Consider the following 21908-nt stretch of genomic DNA (forward strand, 5'->3'; position numbering starts at 1 on the left):
CCTCTTAAAATTAATTACCATCATGAATATGAATATGCAAATAAAATGTTACCAGTTAGCCAAGAGTTTGTAAATGGGTTTGCCGGTTCTCAGTGTAAAAAATGTTGGGAACCACTGCCCAAGAGTACACTGGAAAAATGCTGTACTTCTAAAATACTCATTATGGAAGGATATAAATAAAACAGCAATTGTTCATTCAGAATATCATCAAAATATACTTGCAATTTTATTTTCTATTAAAATGCGATATTTCATTATAAAATTTTATCATACTGTTAGACTTTCCTGAGTGATTATGAATAGAAATCAGACACTCAAGGGAAAAACAAAAGGAATTACCAATAGGCACTAGAAATCTGTACAGTATACACTACATGAATCACTATAAGACAGCCATTAAAAACAGTAACATTTATTGACATAATAAAAGAACACTAATGAACAGAGTGCTAGCAACAAATAATAGGTTTATGGTCTGTAATTTATGAAATCTATGACAAATACAAAAACCATCTGCAGTTTAGGACATCTATGACAAATGCTGGCTAAATCAGTAATATTTATTAGATTTAAATAAAAAGAAGCATACAAGATTAATACCATGACAAATATATTTTCTATTAAATAATATATGAATTACATCAATAAAAATTGCTGAATGCAAGAAAAAAAAATTCATAAAGATGGCTGGGCATGAAACAGAGTGTGCTAAGATTGCCCTTTGGCTTCATTTCAGGCATTCAAATATTGTTTTAAATGTGTAAAACTGGAGAGAGAAGTGCTAAAAATAGTCAGTATTTTTTACTTTTGTTTCTTCTTTAAATGAAACTATAAGCAGAAAAGTCAAGAAACTGAGTGTTAAAAACAATATTACCATATAAAGGCCTAACAGTTTCCAGACATTGTTCAAAGATTCCAACTCCTAACCTTCATTGACCAGTTTTTCTGAAGTTATTACTAAATGAGAATATATAAACCCCTACAAATTATACCAAAATAAAAGAGATTACATTATCTCTAAATCAGTGGTTAACATCTATAAAAAGCTAAGCTTATTGTGGAAATTACATTTCCAACATATTGTAAACATTTTTCCTACCTGTGGAGATCTCAAAATATTCTTTGGTATTTTCTATACAGTATCTTAAGGGAATTTACAACTGCTCAGTTTTATACTTTTTTTAAATAAGAAAACTGCTCTTGCAATATTTTACATTACCTAGCTTTTGCATCTTTTAAAAAAATCCATTGTATGTACATAGTCACAGTTTTAAAGTGGACATATACTTTTCACAAGGCATATGTATCCTTTTACCAAAGCAGATGCATTCTTTTAACAAAATATTTCCTAGTTATACAGTTGTACTTAATTGTTTTGGCCAAAAACCCATTTCTGGAATAGATCTGATGGATTGCATGATACCAAACTTGGATGTTCTCCATTCCCCGTAAGGCACAGATTTAGTGCTGCATTATACAACAGTTGATCCTAGAAAAGGAAAGTGAAGGGTGGGAACAAAACAAGATAGTACAGAGTAAGTTTAAGTAAGTTTGTAATTTTTTGTGAATTTACTGCTAGTTTTTTGGGATAGGGTCCAACAGGTCGACTCAGAGACTGAAACCTTATTTATAAACACAGGTAAAGCCCTATGCAATGGCACTATAAACTGCCTCACATTCTCCCGTAAATTTATATCAAGCTGTCAGGGAGGGACCATTTCTAGGGACGAAAGAAAAGTCCATTCTCTATTCCCTATTGATCCTTGGCATTTCCACCAAGACAATTCAATATGGGTGCAACTAGCACCAATTGTTTACATTGTTTGCAATGTGGACATGTCTCCACTGGCACTGAATTGAGGCCATAATTTTACGTTTGCCATATAGAGTAGGCTGTATTTTTATCTGCAACGTAAATGTTAAAAAATTCTATAAACGCTTTTTCCCCAAAGTTGAGCTGTCTTTTTTTAAAAAGTCATACTAACACAGTAGCCACTTATAATTGAGCAAAAAATCTTTTCTTTTTAATTAAAATACATATGTCTTTATTTACTCTATAAATTGCTTAGAAGTACCTTCTGAAGTTCCCACTGCTCTTCTCCAGGGGTGAATGTTTTTTGACCTTTGTAGTTACAGACCCGAAGCTGCACTGGTCCTTGAGAAGCATACAGACAGAGCTCCTTCTGAATGTTATGTCGAATCTCAGAGTGTTCAGAATATTCAAAATACTATATAAATTAAAATTGCAGAGTTATATATTTTAGGTGGGAACAAGCAACCACAGCAACTAAATTCATCCCTTGAAATTCTATGACAAAAAAAGTTAGGGTTAAAAAATATATTGTATCATGCTGGAGAGACAAGGTGGTTAAGGTAATATCTGTTATTGGATCAACTTCTGTTAGTGAGAGAGACAAGCTTTCAAATTACTTTTTCAGATCTGAAGAAGACCTCTTTAACTTGAAAGCTTGTTCTCTCACCAACAGAAAGTGGTCCAATAAAATATATTACCTTGCCCACTTTCTCTCTCTAATATCTTGGGACCAACACTCCTATATCACCATTGCATACAACTTTGTATCATTTTGTTATCTAACGGTTTAAATATTGAATAAAGATTCAAATATTTATCATGCACATTCTGCAAATGTTTACACGAGTAAAATATTCATCTATATTCACTTACATGGATTCACTAATTATTACAGCTAGTATTTTTAGTTATTACACAAAAACTGTTACAATCTTAATGCATCCCCCTGAATTATGATAGAAATTTTAATTACATGATTTCATTACTATTTTTCCATAGAAACTTGGCTGTTTGAGGCACACTAAGGTTGCATGGACAACTTTAATTTTAACATTTCCTAATTTTTGGTTGTCTTTTAATGGATTTTTATATGTAATTTCCTACCTTTTTTTTTTAGAATAGGAACTGGAAAAAACAAATTCCACCATGTAGAAACGTACTGATTGTAACTTTGTTCATTAATAGGGGTATAACATTTATGTCCACAGCACAGATCTCAGCCACTTCACAGAATAACTGATACAAAAGTAGGTTGTTGTACTCTATGGAGGCTAATCACTGAAAGGACACGTAGGCACACATTTTGCCAGTATGTTTCACAATCACTTGCTGCAAAGTAGGAATGTGGAGATTCAGGAATCCCAGGTTACTCTGGGAGTGTATTCTAGTTATTACATTCTGCCCGTGACCCCACCTAAGACCCAGCCCTTCCAGCCTCCTCTGTTCTCATCTTCCTAATTATACCAATCTGTCCATCAGCTTCAAGTTCATCTCACTTATCCCTTCAACTCCGTTCAGGTTTCCCATATCTTCCTAATCTCCCCCTATCCAGTCTCTTCACCCTAGTCTCCCTCATACTCTCAAGTTTGGTTCTGCACTCCAGTCAGTCAGCTTCTTCCTCACCGCCATCCGGGCCCTACTGGCAGTAGGAGTGGGGTGAGTACTGTTGACACAAGAAAAACAGTATCCTTGCTCTCAGCTCCTGTGCCCAACATCACAAAGGAACAGTTGCAAAGAAAGTCCTGTTCAGGCCCTGCTGACCTGGGATGCAGTATGCTCAGTGTAAATGGAATATACACCGAATTTAGCTCACAACCTCTAACATATTTCTATGAGCATATGCTTAACAGAGACTTTAAATGCTCAAAAGTCGGCCACATTCTGGCAGGGTTTTACAAGGATGATTAAAAGACATCAATAACACCAGTATGATCACCTTTCCAGATTTTAAGTCCCTCCTCCAAAACACTGAATCTCTAAATATGGAGTTTAGTGTTTTTCCCTAATCTCATTCTGACATGTAAGCTATACCCAACTTTTTACTAAAATAAAAAATCAACTTGAGGCAGACACCCAATATGGAAAATTTCAAACCAAATCAATAAAGTTTATAAGCTATATATTGTTTAAAGATGCTCAGCACACTTCCTATTTTACTATGTGCACCACTAGCAGCACCATCTAGAATTCTCTAAAGAATTTTAACAAGATTCAGAATATTATGATAGAGCAAAAAAACATTTTTTAAAAATGGAATTTTGCTTCACTTTTATGTGCATTCATGTGGCAACCTTTTGATATCATGCTTTTGTACCAAGATTGTGTAAATCTCTAAAAAGAGCAGTATAGTAGAATTCCTCAAGTAACACAGTGAATGGGATCCAAAGGAAAATGCTGTGTAATAGGAAACATAGCAAGTCAGTTAGCATTGACCTACAACTGCCCTAATAGGGAAAATTTACATTTAATTAAAGGGTGTAGGATCAGCCCCATTGGTTGTGTAGCTGTTAAATATTGTTAACAATTGAACATACTATATATAATAGCCAATCATTTTACTCAGGAAAAAAGAGGGAGAGAAAATTATAAAAAAAGATTTGATAAAAGAACCAAATATCAAATCAGTAGTGAGATAATTTTTTAGTTATAACTATTTTTATAAAACATGCACTGATGTTTACAGTGTTTTATATAGCATTGATTATTAATGACTGTGTGAGGCAATACTTAAGAAAGCAGGACAGACTCTTCCTTGTTTGTTTTTTAAAAACTACAGCAATCCACTCTGCTGTATGCTATACAAACACACATTAAAAGGCAGTCCTTGCCGCCAAGAATGTGTGTCAAGGAGAGTTCCTGTTGGGAAATTCAGAAGTGTAAAATGTTATTTCTTAAAATGATAAATTTTTATTGGCACAGGGCAGACCACGCTGACCTCCCAACTATGAGGCTGTAAGCATGACAGGGCAGGTAACTCAGGTCTGGCTGTTCGATCACCCACTGACAGTTTCCCACCGGCTTCCTCCTTGACATTGAGAGTCCTGGTGACAGAGAAAGCAGTAGGAGGAAGAATAAGAGAAAAGAAGAGTCAAAATAACATCTACAAAGGAAAAGTGAGGAAAAAAGTGTTTCTGTAACAGAGACGTTAAATGAGGAAGAACTGCAAGTTACATGACAAAGTAGTGAACTGGCATCAGCTGGGTGATGTCTATTCTATGCACTTATTGCACATGTCCAGAAAAGTTTTCATCAAACTGCCCCTATACATTTTACTAACGGAAGGCTTACTGAATAGCCCAGACTCAGAAAAGGAGGTTTAACTCTTCCTGGGAATATCCTTATACTGGAAATTTGCACAAACAATTTTCTAAATTCAAAAGAAATGGTTGTCTGTATTAGTTTGCACTCACAAGTTGGACCTCCTCGGTTGACACCCTTGGGACCTGACCAGTCCCAGTTGAGGTATTTTGTCAGACCAGTGAACATCATTTCTGGGACCACCCTGTCACTGGCTCCCCCAGCCATGACCTCGCTGCCAACCTCCCAGATAGCTTCCCCTTTCCATGGGCCCCTCCACACACAGGGCTCCTGGCCCTACCATGGCAGCCTGGCTGCTGGCATGCACAGCCCCACTGCCAGGCTCCAACCCCACAGAGCAGCCCCCCTGTTGGGAACCAACTGTGCTGCCTGGTGACAACCCCGCAGGGCAGCTCTGCTACCTCCTGGCCTACCAGGCAGCTCTGCCAGGCGGTGCAGGGCTGCTGGGCTTTTTGCTGATCTGCTGGTCAGCCCCACTCCCAGGTTTCTGGCCCCACCACTAAGCAGCCCATGGTCAAGCTCCCAGTCCCGCAGGGCAGCCGCACTGCCTCCTAGTCCCGCTGGGCAGCTGGGCCTCTTGGCGGTAGCAAGGCTGCCAGGATCCTGGTTGTGCTGCCGGGTGGCTCTGCTGCCTCCTGGTCTCTCCAGGGCAATTTCACTGTTAGGCTCCAGCTCCACTGCCTCCCAGCCTCCCCCATCGCCTGTAGTTTTGGCACCAGGCAGTAGCCCTACTCCTGGGCTCCTGCTTTCACTGCCACAGAGCAGCCCCGCTATGGGCTCTAGCCCCGCTGCAGGGTTCCCAGCCACTAGCCCTCCACCAGGACTCTGGTTCTGGTACATCCATGGTCCTGCTGGACCAGGGATGTTGCCAGATCAGAGAGTCTCAGTCAAGAGAGGTTCAACCTGTATTACAGTGTCAACATCTGCTATTATAGGTGAAGATGCCCAAAGCTATTTTTTTAAACTAATACAATTTAAGATCACTTTTACCTTACACACACTTATTAGGTATGCAGATACCATTGTATGTTATGCAATATCTCATTTGCATGAATGTGCCAGGGCATTTATCTAAAGTGACGTGTATAGATTTTGTACAAAGCAATTTTGAAAATCTGAAACATAGTATTGAAAAATTAAAAACTTCCTTGCAATTTTATATTTACTATCCTCTCAAGAAAAAAATAATATAGGTAACAAAAATCACTAGATTTTCTTCATATTAAGATATTTATGCCAAAACAACCAGAAGAGAAATTAACCTTTGCATAGGGATACATTATAGGTGCGTGGACCAGCTGAAAAGAAATTGAATATAACAACATTTTACCTGGTTTCCCCCAAGGCCATGACAAGTATACATAATTAATGGTTTGCCACCGTGATTATTTTCACCAACATCCAGACATAGACGTCTACCTACATTTTTTAACTGAAGAAAAACAAAGTTATTTTTGCATAGTACTAAGTTATTTAAAATTTGCCAACATTTAAAGAGAATAAACAGCTATTTTACTTAATGTTCTACCTTTAGACATACAATTCTGTCCGCCCTAGAAGTTAAATCATGTATATAAAAAAACCTCGTTATTGTATTCCGATAGTACTCCCAATGGGGTAGGCAGTGTCCATACACTTAGGAAGACATATTCCCTATTCTGAACAACTGGCAGTCTAAGATGGCAAGCAGTCTATTAATGTTGTAGGAGATAGCTACAAATAAAATCGTTAACAATAAACATTAACTACTCTCAAATGCACCTGAACATAGGCAATATTTGTTGGCTAACCTCTTGTAGGCACTCTAACACATGAGGAGTAATATGGTGGAGGAAAACATAGTGATCTCATAGATAAGTTCCAAGAAGAAAGCCATATGCAAGATACAGTGTGGAAGTAGCCAAGACTATTGTGGGAAAAGCTAAAAGAGACTCGAGCATAGTTTTCCTCATCAGTTTGAGCAGGAGTTTATCTCCATAAATCATGTTACAGACTATTTGAAGTTGCATTTACCCTGACCATTTCTGGTACTGCCACTGTTGCTGCAGCCACCTAAGTGCTAAAAACTGTAAGGCTGCGTCTAGACTGACAAGTTTTTCTGCAAAAGTGGCTGCTTTTGCGGAAAAACTTGCCAGCTGTCTACACTGGCCGCTTGAATTTGCGCAAGAACACTGACGATCTAATGTAAGATTGTCAGTGTTCTTCCACAAATACTATGCTACTCCCGTTCGGAAAAAAGCCCTCTACTGCAAATGTATTTGCGCAAGAGGGCCAGTGTAGACAGCTAAAAACTGTTTTGCGCAGAAAAGCCCCGATGGCGAAAATGGCAATCGGGGCTTTCTTGCGCAAAATCGCAGCTAGATTGGCACGGACGCTTTTCCACAAAAAGTGCTTTTGCACAAAAGCGTCCATGCCAATCTAGACGCTCTTTTCTGCAAATGCTTTTAACGGAAAAACTTTTCCATTAAAAGCATTTGTGGAAAATCATGTCAGTCTAGACGCAGCCTAAGAGTATTAATGTTAATACCAGCTGAACAGGGTTGTGAGATACCAGTCAAAAGGGAGGCTGGGAGGCAGTGGAGCTGAAGCCTAACAGTGAAATTGCCCCGGTGAGACCGGGAGGCAGCAGGGCCACCACTGCTAGTGACGGAGATTTCCCTAAAAAATACAAGTATACACATGGTTAAAAGATCAGTCTAAAGAATGTTATTCTAGCAAGATCTAGAGAAAAATTCCCATACTAGTCAGGGAAATTCTAGAACCATGCTAATACTATCTGATTTAAACAGGCTATTATTGGGTTTTTTTATACCACTTTAGGACTGAAATCAGGCAAAGTTTAGTGGTAGAATTATATAGAGAAACAGATATTAACCAAAATTGGAAATACACTCACAAATCCAGATAATGGAGGATTCAGGTCTGGTATATATGCCTCAGGATAAACATTATTTAGATACCAAGTAAAATTGTTACACTGTAGCCGCTGCCTTAAATCCAGTCTTTTTGAGATGTCTCCAAAAGTTCTCTGTTAGGAAAGAGAGATAACCCAAAACAATAATAAATCAGATTTATACAACTATAGAAGGGGAGTAGCACTACACAAGGTGTTTCACTGTGTTTAAACAGAGCACAGCAATACCTTTAATATTACATAAAATTGATTATATTTGACTTGCACACTTCCAACTGCTATGGCTGAGCAAAAACATGCTTCCTCAGGAGTAGTGATATATGGATCTTTGTTTTCAATATTTATTGTTTTTTACTGAAGATTTCCCAAGTTTTACAAAAAGCTAGTTGATTTTTTAAATAAATTTTCACCTAAAATGTGGACCACAAAAGTTATGAAAATACTGATTATGGTAAGAAAATCCAACACATTATATTAGATTAACAATAAATTAGTCTAAGTATAAAATGTGAGGCTGTTAAAGTAAGGCAATGTAGTGGAAGATACACACACAGGTGCAATGCAGTTTAACGCTGCATGTATGTACTGTTTGTGCACAGGCCATGAAATAAAACACAGCATTAATCTGCTTCTGTTCTGATCTCAGATACAAAATCAATGAAGGAATGCAATCTGTTCACTGCAAAGCAGGAAGTGCAATGCAGAGTAGTCAAACTGTGAAAGTATAACTACTGTGGTCTACATGAGGTTAGTTTTGACTTGGGTAATGGAATGGGGACTGTGCTTATATAATCTGCAAATGACACCACACTGGGAGAAGTTGCAAAGACTCTGGAGGACAGAATTAGAATTCAAAATGACTGTGACAAATTGGAGACTTGGTCTGAATTCAAGAAAATTGAAATCCACTAAAGATAAGTGCTAGATACTTCAATCAGGAAAGAAAAATTAAATGCACAACTACAACATGGAGAATAACTGGATAGGTGGCAGTACTGCTGAAAAGAACCTGGGGATTACAGTGGATCACAAACTGAATATGAGCAAACAATGTGACGCAGTAACAAAAAATAAAATGCTGATATCATTCTGGGGTGCATTATGAAGAGTGTTTTATGTAAGACAAGGGAGGTAACTGTCCTGCTCTATATTGCATTGGTGAGGCTTCAGTTGTAGTACTGTGTCCAATCGTGGGTGACACACATTAGGAAAGATGTCGACAAACTGAAGGAAGTCCAAAGGAGAATAACCAACAAACAAAAACCTGACCTACAAGCAAAGGTTAATGAAAAAAAGAGTTAGAACAAGAAGTAATGGGCTAAATCTGCAGATTAGAGATTAGGAGAAACTTTTAACTTTTAGCATAAGGGTAGTTTATGCTCTGGAATACACTTCCAAGGAAGGTTGTGGAATGCCCATCATTGGAGGTTTTTAAAAATAAATTGGATAAACACCTGTAACAAACTGTCTTAGGATTATTTGATCCTGCCTCAGTAGAGGGAGCTGGACATGATGACTTCTCGAGATCCTTTCCAGCTCTATATTTCTTTGATTCTGCACTATAAAGAAGGCCAAGAAAGAATCAGAAACTGTATAGGAAAAGGCATTCAGGGGCCCTGGATCAAAAGCCAGAGTAGAGCACAATGGAAAGAATATTAAGCCCAGGATGAGACTGAAGACTGACCCTGAAGGACAGGCTTAAGAGTAGCTCAAGAGGGGGACTAAAGGCTCTTGGATCATGTTGTTACCCTGAAAGGGGACTGAACTTTATGGGACTTGGCTGTAGGACTGAGCCACAGAAGACCTACTGAGGGGTATAATAGTCTACAGGACAGGGTGGAAACAAGGATCCCTTGCAGCATGTGCCCAGACATCAAGGGTTGGGTGAGTATCCTACTTTACAAACTCTAATGACAGGTCTTTAAAGAGCAAATAATCAGCATTCAAAGAGTAAGTGAAATATCCATGTGTTATATTGGGTTCTAGCATCTTTATTTACTAAATATTTGAGCAAATAAAATATTGCCTTTCCTAATATTTTTTATTAGTGTTACACACTTTTGTCAATAAATAACTTTTGCTCACCAAAACTTTCACTGCAGCAAGAGTGATTTCTAATACCACCACCACCACCACCTTACTTGTTTCACAATTTTTGCTGCTTCTATGTTTCTCCGGTAAAATATTTCCTTATATTCATCCATCCAGACTTCTGCAAGGCGGACTTGATTACGTGTGATCACTTGAGTGCCTTTTGGAAAAGTATGGGGGCTCTTGCTGCGAAAGACATGGCCAACAACAGAGCAAGGCATGATCTCCAATTGTCCACCACATTGCCATACCTGGTGATAATATGTTGATATGAATCCACTCAAGTTAGAATATTTACAATGTCTGAAAACAACATATACTTTATAATTTGAATGTTTAATCTTAAGAATCCAGCTAAGCGCTCCAGTTCATATTGCATAGGAAAATGGGATTTGTTAATCAAAACTCCTCAAGTCCACAGGTGAATGTTGGAAGCATAAAGTTTAGATATCAAATCCAAACACACACTTCATTACTGAATGAACATGCCTATTATTGTTGTCCAGACGGATAGCTCAGTCTTCATATTCTTTCAATCCTTGACCTCTTTAGTGAATCAGTCAACTAGGTCAAACGTCTAATTGTATAGCTTCAGTTTTGTTTTTGTTGACATAGTGGACTGAAGTAAGGCTACACACATGATTATCTCTCTAAACTTACTCTGAAAGACATTTCGATATTTTCTCCTCCCCATATTTCCATTTCTTCATCATAACTTCCAATATATTCAAAATAGTTTTTCGATATTGAAAATAGACCTCCAGCAAAAGTAGGTGATCTGCAAAAAGAGAAATGATTAAGTAAGTTACTGATGCAAGATTTAAACTGGCAGAAGGGCTTCTCTCTTTGGGGACATTCACCTGCCTAATTATATCACTGCAATTATACTACTTTAATTTCTTTTTATTCCTGCACAACAAACTAAAATTAGGGGAGGAAAGGCTCTCTTTTGCCAGAATAAGTGTTCACGTGAGTAGTTATAGTTAAAATAAAAGTCACTATATCTGTATATTTAGATCAATAAATTTCTCTATTTATACGTGTCAGTTAATTTTGTGAATTTTTCCTCACCTGTAACTAAACTGTGTTGGCAACATCTTGCAATCCAGCAAACAGATGAAAAATTGCTGAGAGAAAAACTGCTGAAAGAGCAGAGAGCATCAGCAAAGCTGTCTGGCCTTTCTCCTATGTGTTTAGATTAAGAACAACCACTGTGTGTGTTATTCCAATATACTCAATCTGAAGTCAGCTACAGCTATTCACTACCATGGTATCCAGCACTTCTGCTGTTTTGGAATTTGGGTGAGGTGCACCTTTCTTTGTGATTATTCTGGTAGATGAATTCAGTAATACTCTCTGAGAAGGATTGCTCAGAAACATTTCTTAAATTATACTAAAAAAAGGTTTGTCTCTATTCGCCACCTTCTCAGTGATCCTGAATATTTTCATTCTGGCTTTATTCTCAGGAGTACAACATCAGTTCAGTGTGTCACTGAGGAAGATGCAAGAAAAACAGTCTCATGCTGAGGTGGAATTTTCTGGATCAGTAGCCATAAATAATTTGCAAGCTATTTAATTAGTTTAAGAGATTTTTTAAGTACAGTATATCAAAGTGTTTGTATAGCATGTCTAAACTTTTAGTTACAACAAGTTTTGAAAGTCAAAAAATATTTTCTAAATATAGAAATTACTATAATGGATGTAGTAGTTGATGGATTTGGGTATCTGCCATCTTTGTAAGCAGATAAGTAACACCGAAAACAAACTTGTTTTCTAAGTTTGGATATTTTAACAAACTTGCCACCATCCAGAAAGTCCCCACTTAGTGTTTTTTATAAAATAAATTCTTGAAGTATTACAAAATGTAAAATACGAAGTAACAGACAAAAGCTGATGCTCAGGTAAGAAAGCTAATAAAAAATATGTATCCTCCACCTCTCCCCCGCTTGCCGATGCACCTACCATTAAAGTCTATTACACATTTCTAAGATGCAAGGTACAAACCACTGTAGCCATACAATAATTAGTCAATACTTTTGAATTATGACAGACAGGATATCAAGTGTTGTTTAAGATATAAGGATAGAGGCACTTAAGTTCATTGTATTGGTTTGTTTTAGAATGAAACACTAAGAAGAATGAGAATACACAGAAAATGTTTTTGCATTCCAGGAAAATTAATTTAACTTCACCCACATTTAACTACTGTTAATTCTCCTTTGTCTTGTTTTTCTGGTAACATACATAGGATGGTTCTGCTATTTTTTTTTCTAGCTGTGAAACAGTACTATGCCCAAATATGAGTTTAAATAAGTATCATACAATGAGACTGTTTCAACCTGTATGCTTTATGGAGACTGTAATGTGTCTATACTAGCAATTTTCTCTCTGAAATATATTACGGCTGCAAATCCACCGGGGGAGGGCAGGGGGGGACAGGAAGGGAGTGGTGCTGACCAGGAAGGGGGCTTAGAAACAGCTAATGGGAGGGAGGGGGCAACGGGGCTGGCCGGAGATGGGGGGGCCAACGGGAAGCAGGGCTGGTCGTGGTTGGGGGGATGGCTGGGAGTAAAGGAGGGGCAGAAAACACAGCTGGGGAGGATCGGGGCCCGCAAGGGTAGACGGGAGGAAGGGGGGGTGGGAAGCAGAGCTGGCGGGGTGGGGAGTGCAGCGGCGCTAGCTAGAGGAGACCAGGAACGGTCCAGTAGGAAGCAGAGCCGGGGGGTGGGGGAGGGCAGGGGCCTGGCCAGGGAAGATCAGGAGGTGAAATGAGGGAGAACCGGCCGGCCGGGAAGAGAGGGGGGATAAGCAAATTGGCCGGCGGGGAGCGGGACTGATCTGGGCACTTGATGCCTGTCCCGCGCAGGCTCCCGGAGACGCAGGTGCGAGGAGGAGGCTTCCCTTCCTCCTTACACTCAACCAACGGAGGGCTCCTGGCGGCAATCACGGCCCCGCTTCCCAGCTGGGACTCCCAGCCACTCCCCCCGCCCATGCCAGGTTTCCGTCCGGTGTGCAGCCGGAAAAATCAGAGAATACCGGACATTGCACATGTCTGATATTGTCTGATTTTTTTTACTGGACAGAGCGCACAAATACCAGACTGTCTTGTACAATACCGGACACATGGCAACCCTACCTATAGAGGCTGTTGGCTCCAGTGGGAGTACTAGCATAGTCAGGCTAATGGTATTCTAATCACCATAATATCTACCTGTTCAAAATAGAATTAGATGAAAAATAATTTAAAATTATGTAATAATTTAAAAAAGCAATTATGGGAAATTACGAACAAAATTTAGTGGAGAAGGACAACATTTATGTTTATCATTTTAAAGTTGTTCATAAAAATGTGATTTGTAAAATAAGTGAAAGACTACAAGCCATAGATATTAGAACTTCTGATTCCATGCTATTGTTCTCGTCCTCAGGCAAAGAATTGCTTTGTTTAGAAGTTGCTAATTAGAATAAATTTGAAAAGTGAAGAATTTCAAACATTCTACAAGCTCAACTGTACCTAATTGGATAGGTTTCATCTTTTCTTCTTTTATTTTCTTGTTCAGGAAGAGATTCCCATCCAAATGATAAACTCCAGTCAAAATTTCCTCTGTTGTGGTTGTGTCCATAAGGAGAAGGCTTGCTGAATTCAAAAGTATTAAGATCTATAGATGCAATATCAGGACTTACAACAGCAGTGTAGTTCTCAGCTATTCGTGCCAACAATGGCTCTAGCCAGCCATAAAAGCATTCACCTATAAGGATTGGGGTGGGAAGGTGGAGAGAAAAGAATTAATTAAATGAAACATTGGAATTTTTCTTCACAAGAAATGTATAATTAAGGGGATATTACTGAATGTAGTCATTTTGTAGAATCCACACTTTTTTCTTTAAAAAAAATTAAATATCAGCAATTATCAATCCATGGGCCATATGCTTTCCAGTTAGCATACAGCTACAGACCAGCTCAGCTGTGTGCCAAAGGCTGCAGAATTTGGTCATAGTAGGCTGCAGGGTCAGGGTTGGGTTCCTGGCTGCTCCCTGATCCTGCACAGCAGTGTCTGGGGTCGAAGGTCCCGTTGCTTATCCCACGTCTGGTGCTCATCTCCTGGCCCCACTCTGTGGAGGGGTCTCTGGGCAAAGCGCTTTGGGCACAGATGTTTGGTGAGGACACTGTGGTCCTCAACTTGTGGGTCATGTATGATAAAACAGGTTGAAAAACACTGGCTTAAAGTCACTTAAGTGAATCTTGCTCAATGGATCTAGATTGTGGCATAAGTGATCATATGTCTGGAGGCGGGAAAAAAGCAAGTACTGGCATTAAAAAGAAAATAGCAAAATAAACTCTGACTAAAAAGGAGCTAGAAAAAGCGAACAGAAGATTGGATAAGGCCCTGCGATGAGACGAATCATGAACAAGACAGAGACAGTGAAAGACAGTCTGCAATCAAAGAACTAAGACTGAAGATAATTAATGAAAGATTCAGCCCAGAAGCCATGACATCAAGTGTGATGGGACTCCAATATTTTATTTAGAGCATTCTAAGTAATTAAGTAAGTATGTTTTTAAGCATTTTGGAATAATTTTCCATAACAATCATTTTAGAATTTGTAATGTTTCATGAGCATTAAAATACTTGGTAAATAATGCATTATGCTTGAAATTGTTTTTAAAAGATTCTCCTACCCTTGCATAAAATTTTACCAGTATAAACTAGCTGACTAATAATATTAATGTGACTATTTAAAAAGTAAGTGTTGGCTAATACTTTCCTAATAGCTTATAATTCAAATGAGAAGAAAGCCTTAAATGTAAGCCAACTGATCTGTATATCTAGGGTTACCAACTTTCTAATTGCACAAAACTGAACACCTTGCTCTGTCCCTTTTCAAGGCTCTGCCCATTGCTTGCTCCATCCCTCTCCCTCTGTAGCTCAATCTCTCTCCTCCCACACTTTCATGGGATTGGGTCAAGGGGTTACCTGGACCACGCACTTTGCATTGAGGCCCACCTCTCCCAGCTCTGACTGTATTGTGGCTCCTGTACTTACTCTGCTCTGCCCATCTACCTGGTGTTTTTGCCAGGAAGGAGAACTCAAGGTTTGCATCACTCTGTCTGCACTGCAAGCAGGGTTGGTGGAGTGGGAGCTATTGCTGCTGGAGAGTGGTGTCTCCACAGGCTTGGGTACCACCTACAGCCCCTGTGAGGCTCTGGACAGAGCATCTATTGCCCCTGTAAGGCCAGCTGCAGGGGATTGGGAGAGGCAGCCCCAATCTCTCATGGTTTCTTCCCTCACCATTTGTCACTGTACACTCATCTGCCCAAGTTTTTCATACTGGCTACCCTCCCCCTCCCCCACTGTGGTGAGAGCTGGGGGTGGCTGGCTCCAGGTGGGGCTGGGGATAAGGGGTTTAGGGTGTAAGAGGAGGCTTTGGGCACTGGGGCAGGAGGTTGGCGGGGGCAGAGGTGTCACCATTAAAATGCATGGATTAGTTACTCACCATATAGCTGCTCGTGGTAGGGATATAAGTGACTTGTTGACTATCCGATAAGCATACGCTTATTGGATAGCCAATTCGACTAGTCACTCCCCCACCATCACAGAGACACAACAAGAGGGAAATCAGGCACCGGTGGTGGGGGGAGCCGGCTTAAAAGTCGGTTCCCCCAGCACTCTCTCCATGGGAGGGAGGCAGGAGTACAGTGGGGAACTGGTGGCGCTTCCACCTTTGAAATGTAGCAAGAGCAGCGCTCTTGCTATATTTCTAAAGCAGAAGTGCCATGGGAGCCCGAGGCCCCGTGCTCCCTGCTTTTGAAATGTACAAGAGCCCACTCGGCTTTTTGTACACAAGAACCTCCTTCTCAGCCACTACAACTACCTACAGCCTTGTTGATTCCTCTGATGAACTACCAATGTAGCCTAAGGTTCCAAGGAGAGTTAGCTTGGCAGTATAAGAGCTCTACTGAACTAGCAGAGACTGATATCAACAACTCCCCAGGGTTCAATCCCAGTTCAGACACTGACACCCTCTTAGTCTAGTCGCTTAATTTCTCTCTACAATCATTTCTCTATATGCAAAATAGGAACAACTGTACTTAGCTACTGCACAGGAAGTTGATAAGTAATGTATATTTATAAAACACTTAAATTCCACAGTCCATCAGTATGCCCATGCTAACTCCAGAGACTATGCTTCTCTTTTCATCCTCCAGATTACAAGTTTATTCAGAGTCCTTTTTAGCGTCCCTAGTACAAGAAACTGAACACTTCCGTTAAACAGTGCTGCATTAACCTTTCCTGCACTTATTTTATATTAAAAGATACATTTGTAAAGCTTACATTTATAATACTGAGAAGACAATTAAAGTAAAATTGAAAAAGGTGGTTTGTAAAATGAACACAATGCGATTTCTTAAATACTTGACATTTTAATTAATACTACTATCTATTATACAAATAGCACAGATGTACTTACAATGTGCATCCAAAAAAGTGAGTGTCTCTCCTGTTGCTACTGAAGCTCCTAATAATCGTGCAGTGATTAGACCTTTTCTTTCCTTTTGTCGGACTACCTTAACTATTTGAAATTGTTTCACATATTCATCTAGCTTATCATGCAAGTATTCTGAAAAGAGAAATTGATTTCAGAATATTCAACAGTAACAACCTGTTGCCATATTCCTTTGGATTTTTTCTTTAACTGTCATGATCAACTTTGCATGCCAGTATGGCAAAAAAATAACTTTTGAAAAAGTTAAATTCTACTGAATAGCCTATGATTAAATATATTTTTGGAATTTGAAGTTTATAAAATATGGATTTGAAAAGAAACCATCTTCATCCTTAAAGCTTTAAAGATTAAAACAATGGGTACCATTTCATTTAGATGAGTCTAAAATAAAACAAAACAAAACAGTATTTCTGTCATAGGTAGACACAATAGTAATAATCACCACAAAGCCTGAATTCAATTTTAAGATTCTGCAGTAGACATCAAAAAAGCCAATGCAAGTCCAACTAAATTACATTTTAAATAATTTTGGGATGTGGAAGCAGGACTTCTTAAAAAAATAAAACTGAATTCACCTCTGACAGAAGTGATTTCTACTACAGAGCAGTTAAAAAGCAGTTCCTGTTGGCCATTACTGATCTTACGTTACGAAAAAGTAATAAAAGTATTCACAATGCAAGAGACATGTCCAATAGGCCTGTATTTTGCATTTGCATTACCTCAGTGCTTAAAACCCAAACATTGCAATCAAACTGAATAATTGTGCACTTAGCCACCCAAATTACATACACAAATATAAGTACAAATGGGTGCATGTGCACATCTTATAGGCATAAACAATTAAGAGCTACAGTATTTACCTGCATTAGGAGCTCTAAATATATAGATGGATAAAAACCTATAGGACAATTTATTTGTGTCTCAGTTTTTCTTTAGAAGTGAGAGGGTACAAAACCTTCGTATTAATAGTGGACTTCTACGATTCAATACATCTTATCTGCAAATTTGTAGATATTCCAAATACGTGAATTTGCAAACAACATTAGGTATATTGATCTGAATGTGTGTTCTTTTAGAGGTCTGCCTCAGAATTTCAGTGTATACAAGTTTGAAAACTGGCTTTCTAATCATCCGAAGTATATGCACTTGTGATTATTTAGACAATTACCTAGAGCTCTACCTGCAGTTCTTTTAATATGCAATCATTTAATACTTTTTTATTTTGTAGGAAACAAAGTTTCTTCTCATATTGTCTCTTATCCCCAAACACTTTAATGAGATTAGTTACAGACTTAAAGAGGAGTACATGCATAAATACTTGCAGGTCATTTTAAACATTGCTTAAAACATGGTTGCTTTAACTTAGTACTTCTTCTTCTACGAAGTGCAATATAAGTTGGTTCCCCAAGAGTTAGTGTCTCCACTAATCTCAGTGGCACTGCTGTATAATTTAAACCTTATAATTTAAAAAATATATATAAACTTTTTGTTATGGGTACAGTCTGAGAACACTGGGAAGAATAGAAAAGAAATCCATATTTGTCAAATGGAATTAACAGAAGGGGGAAATCTTGCATTTTTCATCTTGTATGAGAGTAATAAAAACTAATTAAGTAAAATACATACACTCTAAGCCAGAGGTGGGCAATAATTGTTGATGCTGGGGAGAGTATCAAGGACCACACCCTTCTATTATATTAATGGAAAAGGTGTGGGGTCTGGGATGGAGGTTGGGTGCAAAAGGGAGCTTGGGGTAAGGGACTGGGTTGTGGAAGCTGGGAGGGAGTTTAGGTGAAGGAAGGGATTGTAACCTGGGGCAGGGGACTGAGGTGCAGAGTTTGGGAAGGGATTGTGACCTGGGGAAGGAGTGCAGGGGTTTGGATTGTGACCTGGGACAAGGGATTGGGGTGCAGGGTCTGGGAGGAGATATGGGTGAAGAAGGGGTTCTGGTCAGGCAGGAGGTGTAGGAGGAAGGAGTGCAGAGTCTGTGAGGGGGCTGTAACCTGGAGCAGGCATGCAGGAGGAGGTGCAGAGTCTGGGAAGGTATATGGGAGCTGGAGCAGGTGTGCAGTAGGTTTGGTTACATGGGATAGGGGTGCAGGAGGGAGGTAGAGGATTGGTGGGAGGATGGAGTGTGGTGCCAGAGGCAGGCTCTGGCTGGGAGATGCTTACTTGGGTGGCTCCCAGTCAGCAGCCCAGAAGGTTCCTTAGCTAGGGTCCCTGCCTTCCATGCCTCTGTATGTGCTCAGAGAAGTTGCGGGGGCCACATTTGCTGCTCTGAACTGAACACTGTGAGCCTGAGGTGCAGGGGAGGGGTACTTCACATATTGCCTGTCCTATACACAAGTAGCTGCTATTGGCTGTAAACCAGCCAATGGGAGCTATTGATGGTAGGGGCAGCGCGAGAAGCCTCTCCTCCCTCTCTTGGGCTTTCAGTATTCAAAGATGCACACATGGCCCCACAGCCAGCTTTTCTGACTGCTGAGCAGGGCAGGCAGGAAACTGGCTGAGGCTCCTACGGGCTGAATTTGCCCACAGACTATATTTTGCCCAGCCCTGCTCTAAGCAAAGCGATAACCGTGGCTCTCTCATTCTGATTAACCATTAATGATGCAAGACAGATATCACTGACTGAGTAATCCCAGGTATAATTTTAACATGGATTAATTAGAAAAGTAAAATTAAAAAAAAAAACTTTTTTTCCCTTACCATCTACACTGGCATCATCCACCAAAATAACTTCTTTTAGGAGTATGGCAGGGGAAGTATACATCACACTGTGAACAGTCCTCAGCAGAGTAGACCATGCTTCATTGTGAAAAACTATTATGATACTTGTAGTAGGAAGTGGTGGGCAACGTTTAAATTTTTGTTCAATACATCTAAAGATTAAAAGAGCTTTTAGACATTAAATAAACTGAATTATGAACTCTAATTCGGTCTTCAAAAATACCCCTTTTTTTGGTAACAGACAAATGACCAATATTGCATTTTTCTCTTATAATTTTTAGCTCCATCCAAGCATAAAAAAATGGAAAATGTCATACAGCAAATGTCATACATCTCAAATAGAATTCTTGATTGCCAATTCTTAATACCTTGTGCATATCTATTTGAAGAGTGAAATTACTTCTGACCCCAGTAATGTCAAGTACCTTTGAAATAGAGTCCAGTTTTCCTCTTAACTATAACCATATACCACCTATGGAAGTCAATGGGAATTGTGCATGCAAATGTTGGCTCATACAATTTCTACTTGGCATTATTATTATTTACTAATCACTGAAATGAGCATTAACAGATTAAGGAGACAATAATTTCCTATAGACAACTAGCCACTCATCAGTTGAGGACAACTTTTAGCCTTTGTCATCCTGGGCATAATTATAACTAATGACCCAAATAAGAGAATCCCTATCTCATTACCAATCTTCCAAATCCCTACCTATATAATTTTAAATAAAATAAATAAATAAATGAAATATTTATGCTTTTAATATTGTATGCCATTTTTCCCTCTCATCACCAGATCAGATAGGCCACCTATTGTTTCTGCATATATTCTCTGCCAAAATGGGCAAGTCTAACACTTACATTGAATAGTACCAGTTCTTTTCTAGTAGTTATGTGATGAAATCCTGTTTTCTAGAGACTGAGTATACACTACACTAACTCATTTATTTTACAGATGAAGGTGAACCCCTGACCTTACACCTGAAAAAAATAAGCAGAGATTTTTTTTCCTCTTTGTGATGTATTTCACAAAATTGTTCTGAATCTTACTACAGTAAAACTCCAATTGTCTGGCATCCAGTGGTCCGGCACTCCTGATAGTCCGGCACCAACTGGAACCCAGAAGTGCTCCGGCAAGCTGGACAATTGGAGCTGCTCTGCCCCCGGCTTCCGCGTGTCTGCTGCTGCTGAACTGACCAGCGGCTGACTTGGGGAAGCCAGGGGCAGAGCAGCTGGAGTGCTGCCGGGCCGGTCCCGCAGCGCCGCTCAGGTAAGGGGCGGCACTGTGGGACCAACCCGGCAGCACCCCAGCTGCTCTGCCCCCGGCTTCCACAAGTCATTTGCTGTTCAGTTTCAGCAGCGGCTGACTTGCGGAATCCGGGGGGCAGAGCAGCTGGGGTGCTGCTGGGTTGATCCCACAGCGCTGCCCTCTCCCACGCTGCGCAGTTTCCCGCCGAACCCCACCCCCTCCCCAGACCCCTCATAGCCCCCCACCCCCCGCTCCGGTACTCCGGCATATCTGATAATCCGGCACCCCCTGGGTCCTAAAGGTGCCAGATTATCGGAAGTTTTACTGCAATAGATTCAGTGTGCTCCAAAAGGTATCCATAAGCATTTCATTTAGGGAAGCAGTAGTAATCTCCTGAAGACATCTCAGAATCTGTTTGTTGCTTTGGCTGAAGTTTAAAAAAATCATTGAGAAACTGCAATTTTTAATCATTTGTTTTCACTGAAGTCTAGGGTATAGAAATTGTTTTAAACAAAAGTGGCTGGCCAGTTGTTGAAGTTATTTCTATAATTATTTGAATTTCTGAAAGCTCCATGAGGCCTTTGAAGACATTATAAACTTCTTAATATTTTTTGTGGAGACTGCAAGGAAAAACAAATCAAAAGAAAAAAAATAGGTTGGATTGAAAGTTAGAAGTTTCGCAGACAAACCTATTGAAAGTTGTAATTTCTGGAAGCCAAGCAAATTCCACTCAAGGACATTAGAATTGTAAAGCTATGCTTCTTCTCAGATCCGCAAGCACTATACAAAGCTTACAGGACACACAGACGGAACACATTCCCTACAAGATTAACAAGACTATCCCTATGGACCTTGCCAGCAGGCGTGAAAACCACAGAAGGCCCCAGGGCAAAGCTTCATGCCCCCAGAAGGGGTGGGGCCAAGGGCAGAAGGGAAGAGGCCTAGGCCGGTCAGTCCTTACAGAGGGTTGCCAGATGGTTTAACAAAAAATACTAAACACCCTCCTCCCCAACCAAAAACAAAAAAACCACCACTAAGAACCACTTCCACCCTGACTTGATTGACTTTATTAACACAAGCAACTTCATCCTTACATATACTTCTGCTTCTGAAACTTCCACTCCACGTCATCTGAAAAAGTGGGTTTTACCCATGAAACAGGGCTGGGCAAGTTGCAGCCCAAGGGCCAGATCCAGTCCGCCTAACACTTCAATCTGGCCTGTGGACTGCATCTAGCTATTTTCTATTTATAGCCTGCTGCCCATGCCACCAAATTTCCAAGC

General features: G+C 39.7%; 1 protein-coding gene across 4 annotated transcripts in view; it reads right to left on the reverse strand.

Moving 5' to 3' along the window:
- Positions 1–204: 204 nt before the first annotated feature.
- Positions 205–21908, reverse strand: part of GALNT3 (polypeptide N-acetylgalactosaminyltransferase 3) — a 44853-nt gene continuing 23149 nt past the window's right edge. For all 4 annotated transcript variants that reach the window (XM_075933522.1, XM_075933523.1, XM_075933525.1 and 1 more), the window contains exons 3-11: positions 19353–19525; positions 16608–16757; positions 13651–13885; positions 10797–10914; positions 10187–10387; positions 8028–8159; positions 6462–6563; positions 2076–2228; positions 205–1489 (exon numbers count right to left, since the gene is read on the reverse strand). In XM_075933522.1, coding sequence (XP_075789637.1) covers positions 1367–1489; positions 2076–2228; positions 6462–6563; positions 8028–8159; positions 10187–10387; positions 10797–10914; positions 13651–13885; positions 16608–16757; positions 19353–19525 — 1387 coding nt within the window. In that variant the 3' untranslated portion in view covers positions 205–1366. The remainder of the gene's footprint in view (positions 1490–2075; positions 2229–6461; positions 6564–8027; positions 8160–10186; positions 10388–10796; positions 10915–13650; positions 13886–16607; positions 16758–19352; positions 19526–21908) is intronic.

Source organism: Pelodiscus sinensis, chromosome 7, assembly GCF_049634645.1.
Source record: "Pelodiscus sinensis isolate JC-2024 chromosome 7, ASM4963464v1, whole genome shotgun sequence".
Lineage (NCBI taxonomy): Eukaryota > Metazoa > Chordata > Testudines > Trionychidae > Pelodiscus > Pelodiscus sinensis.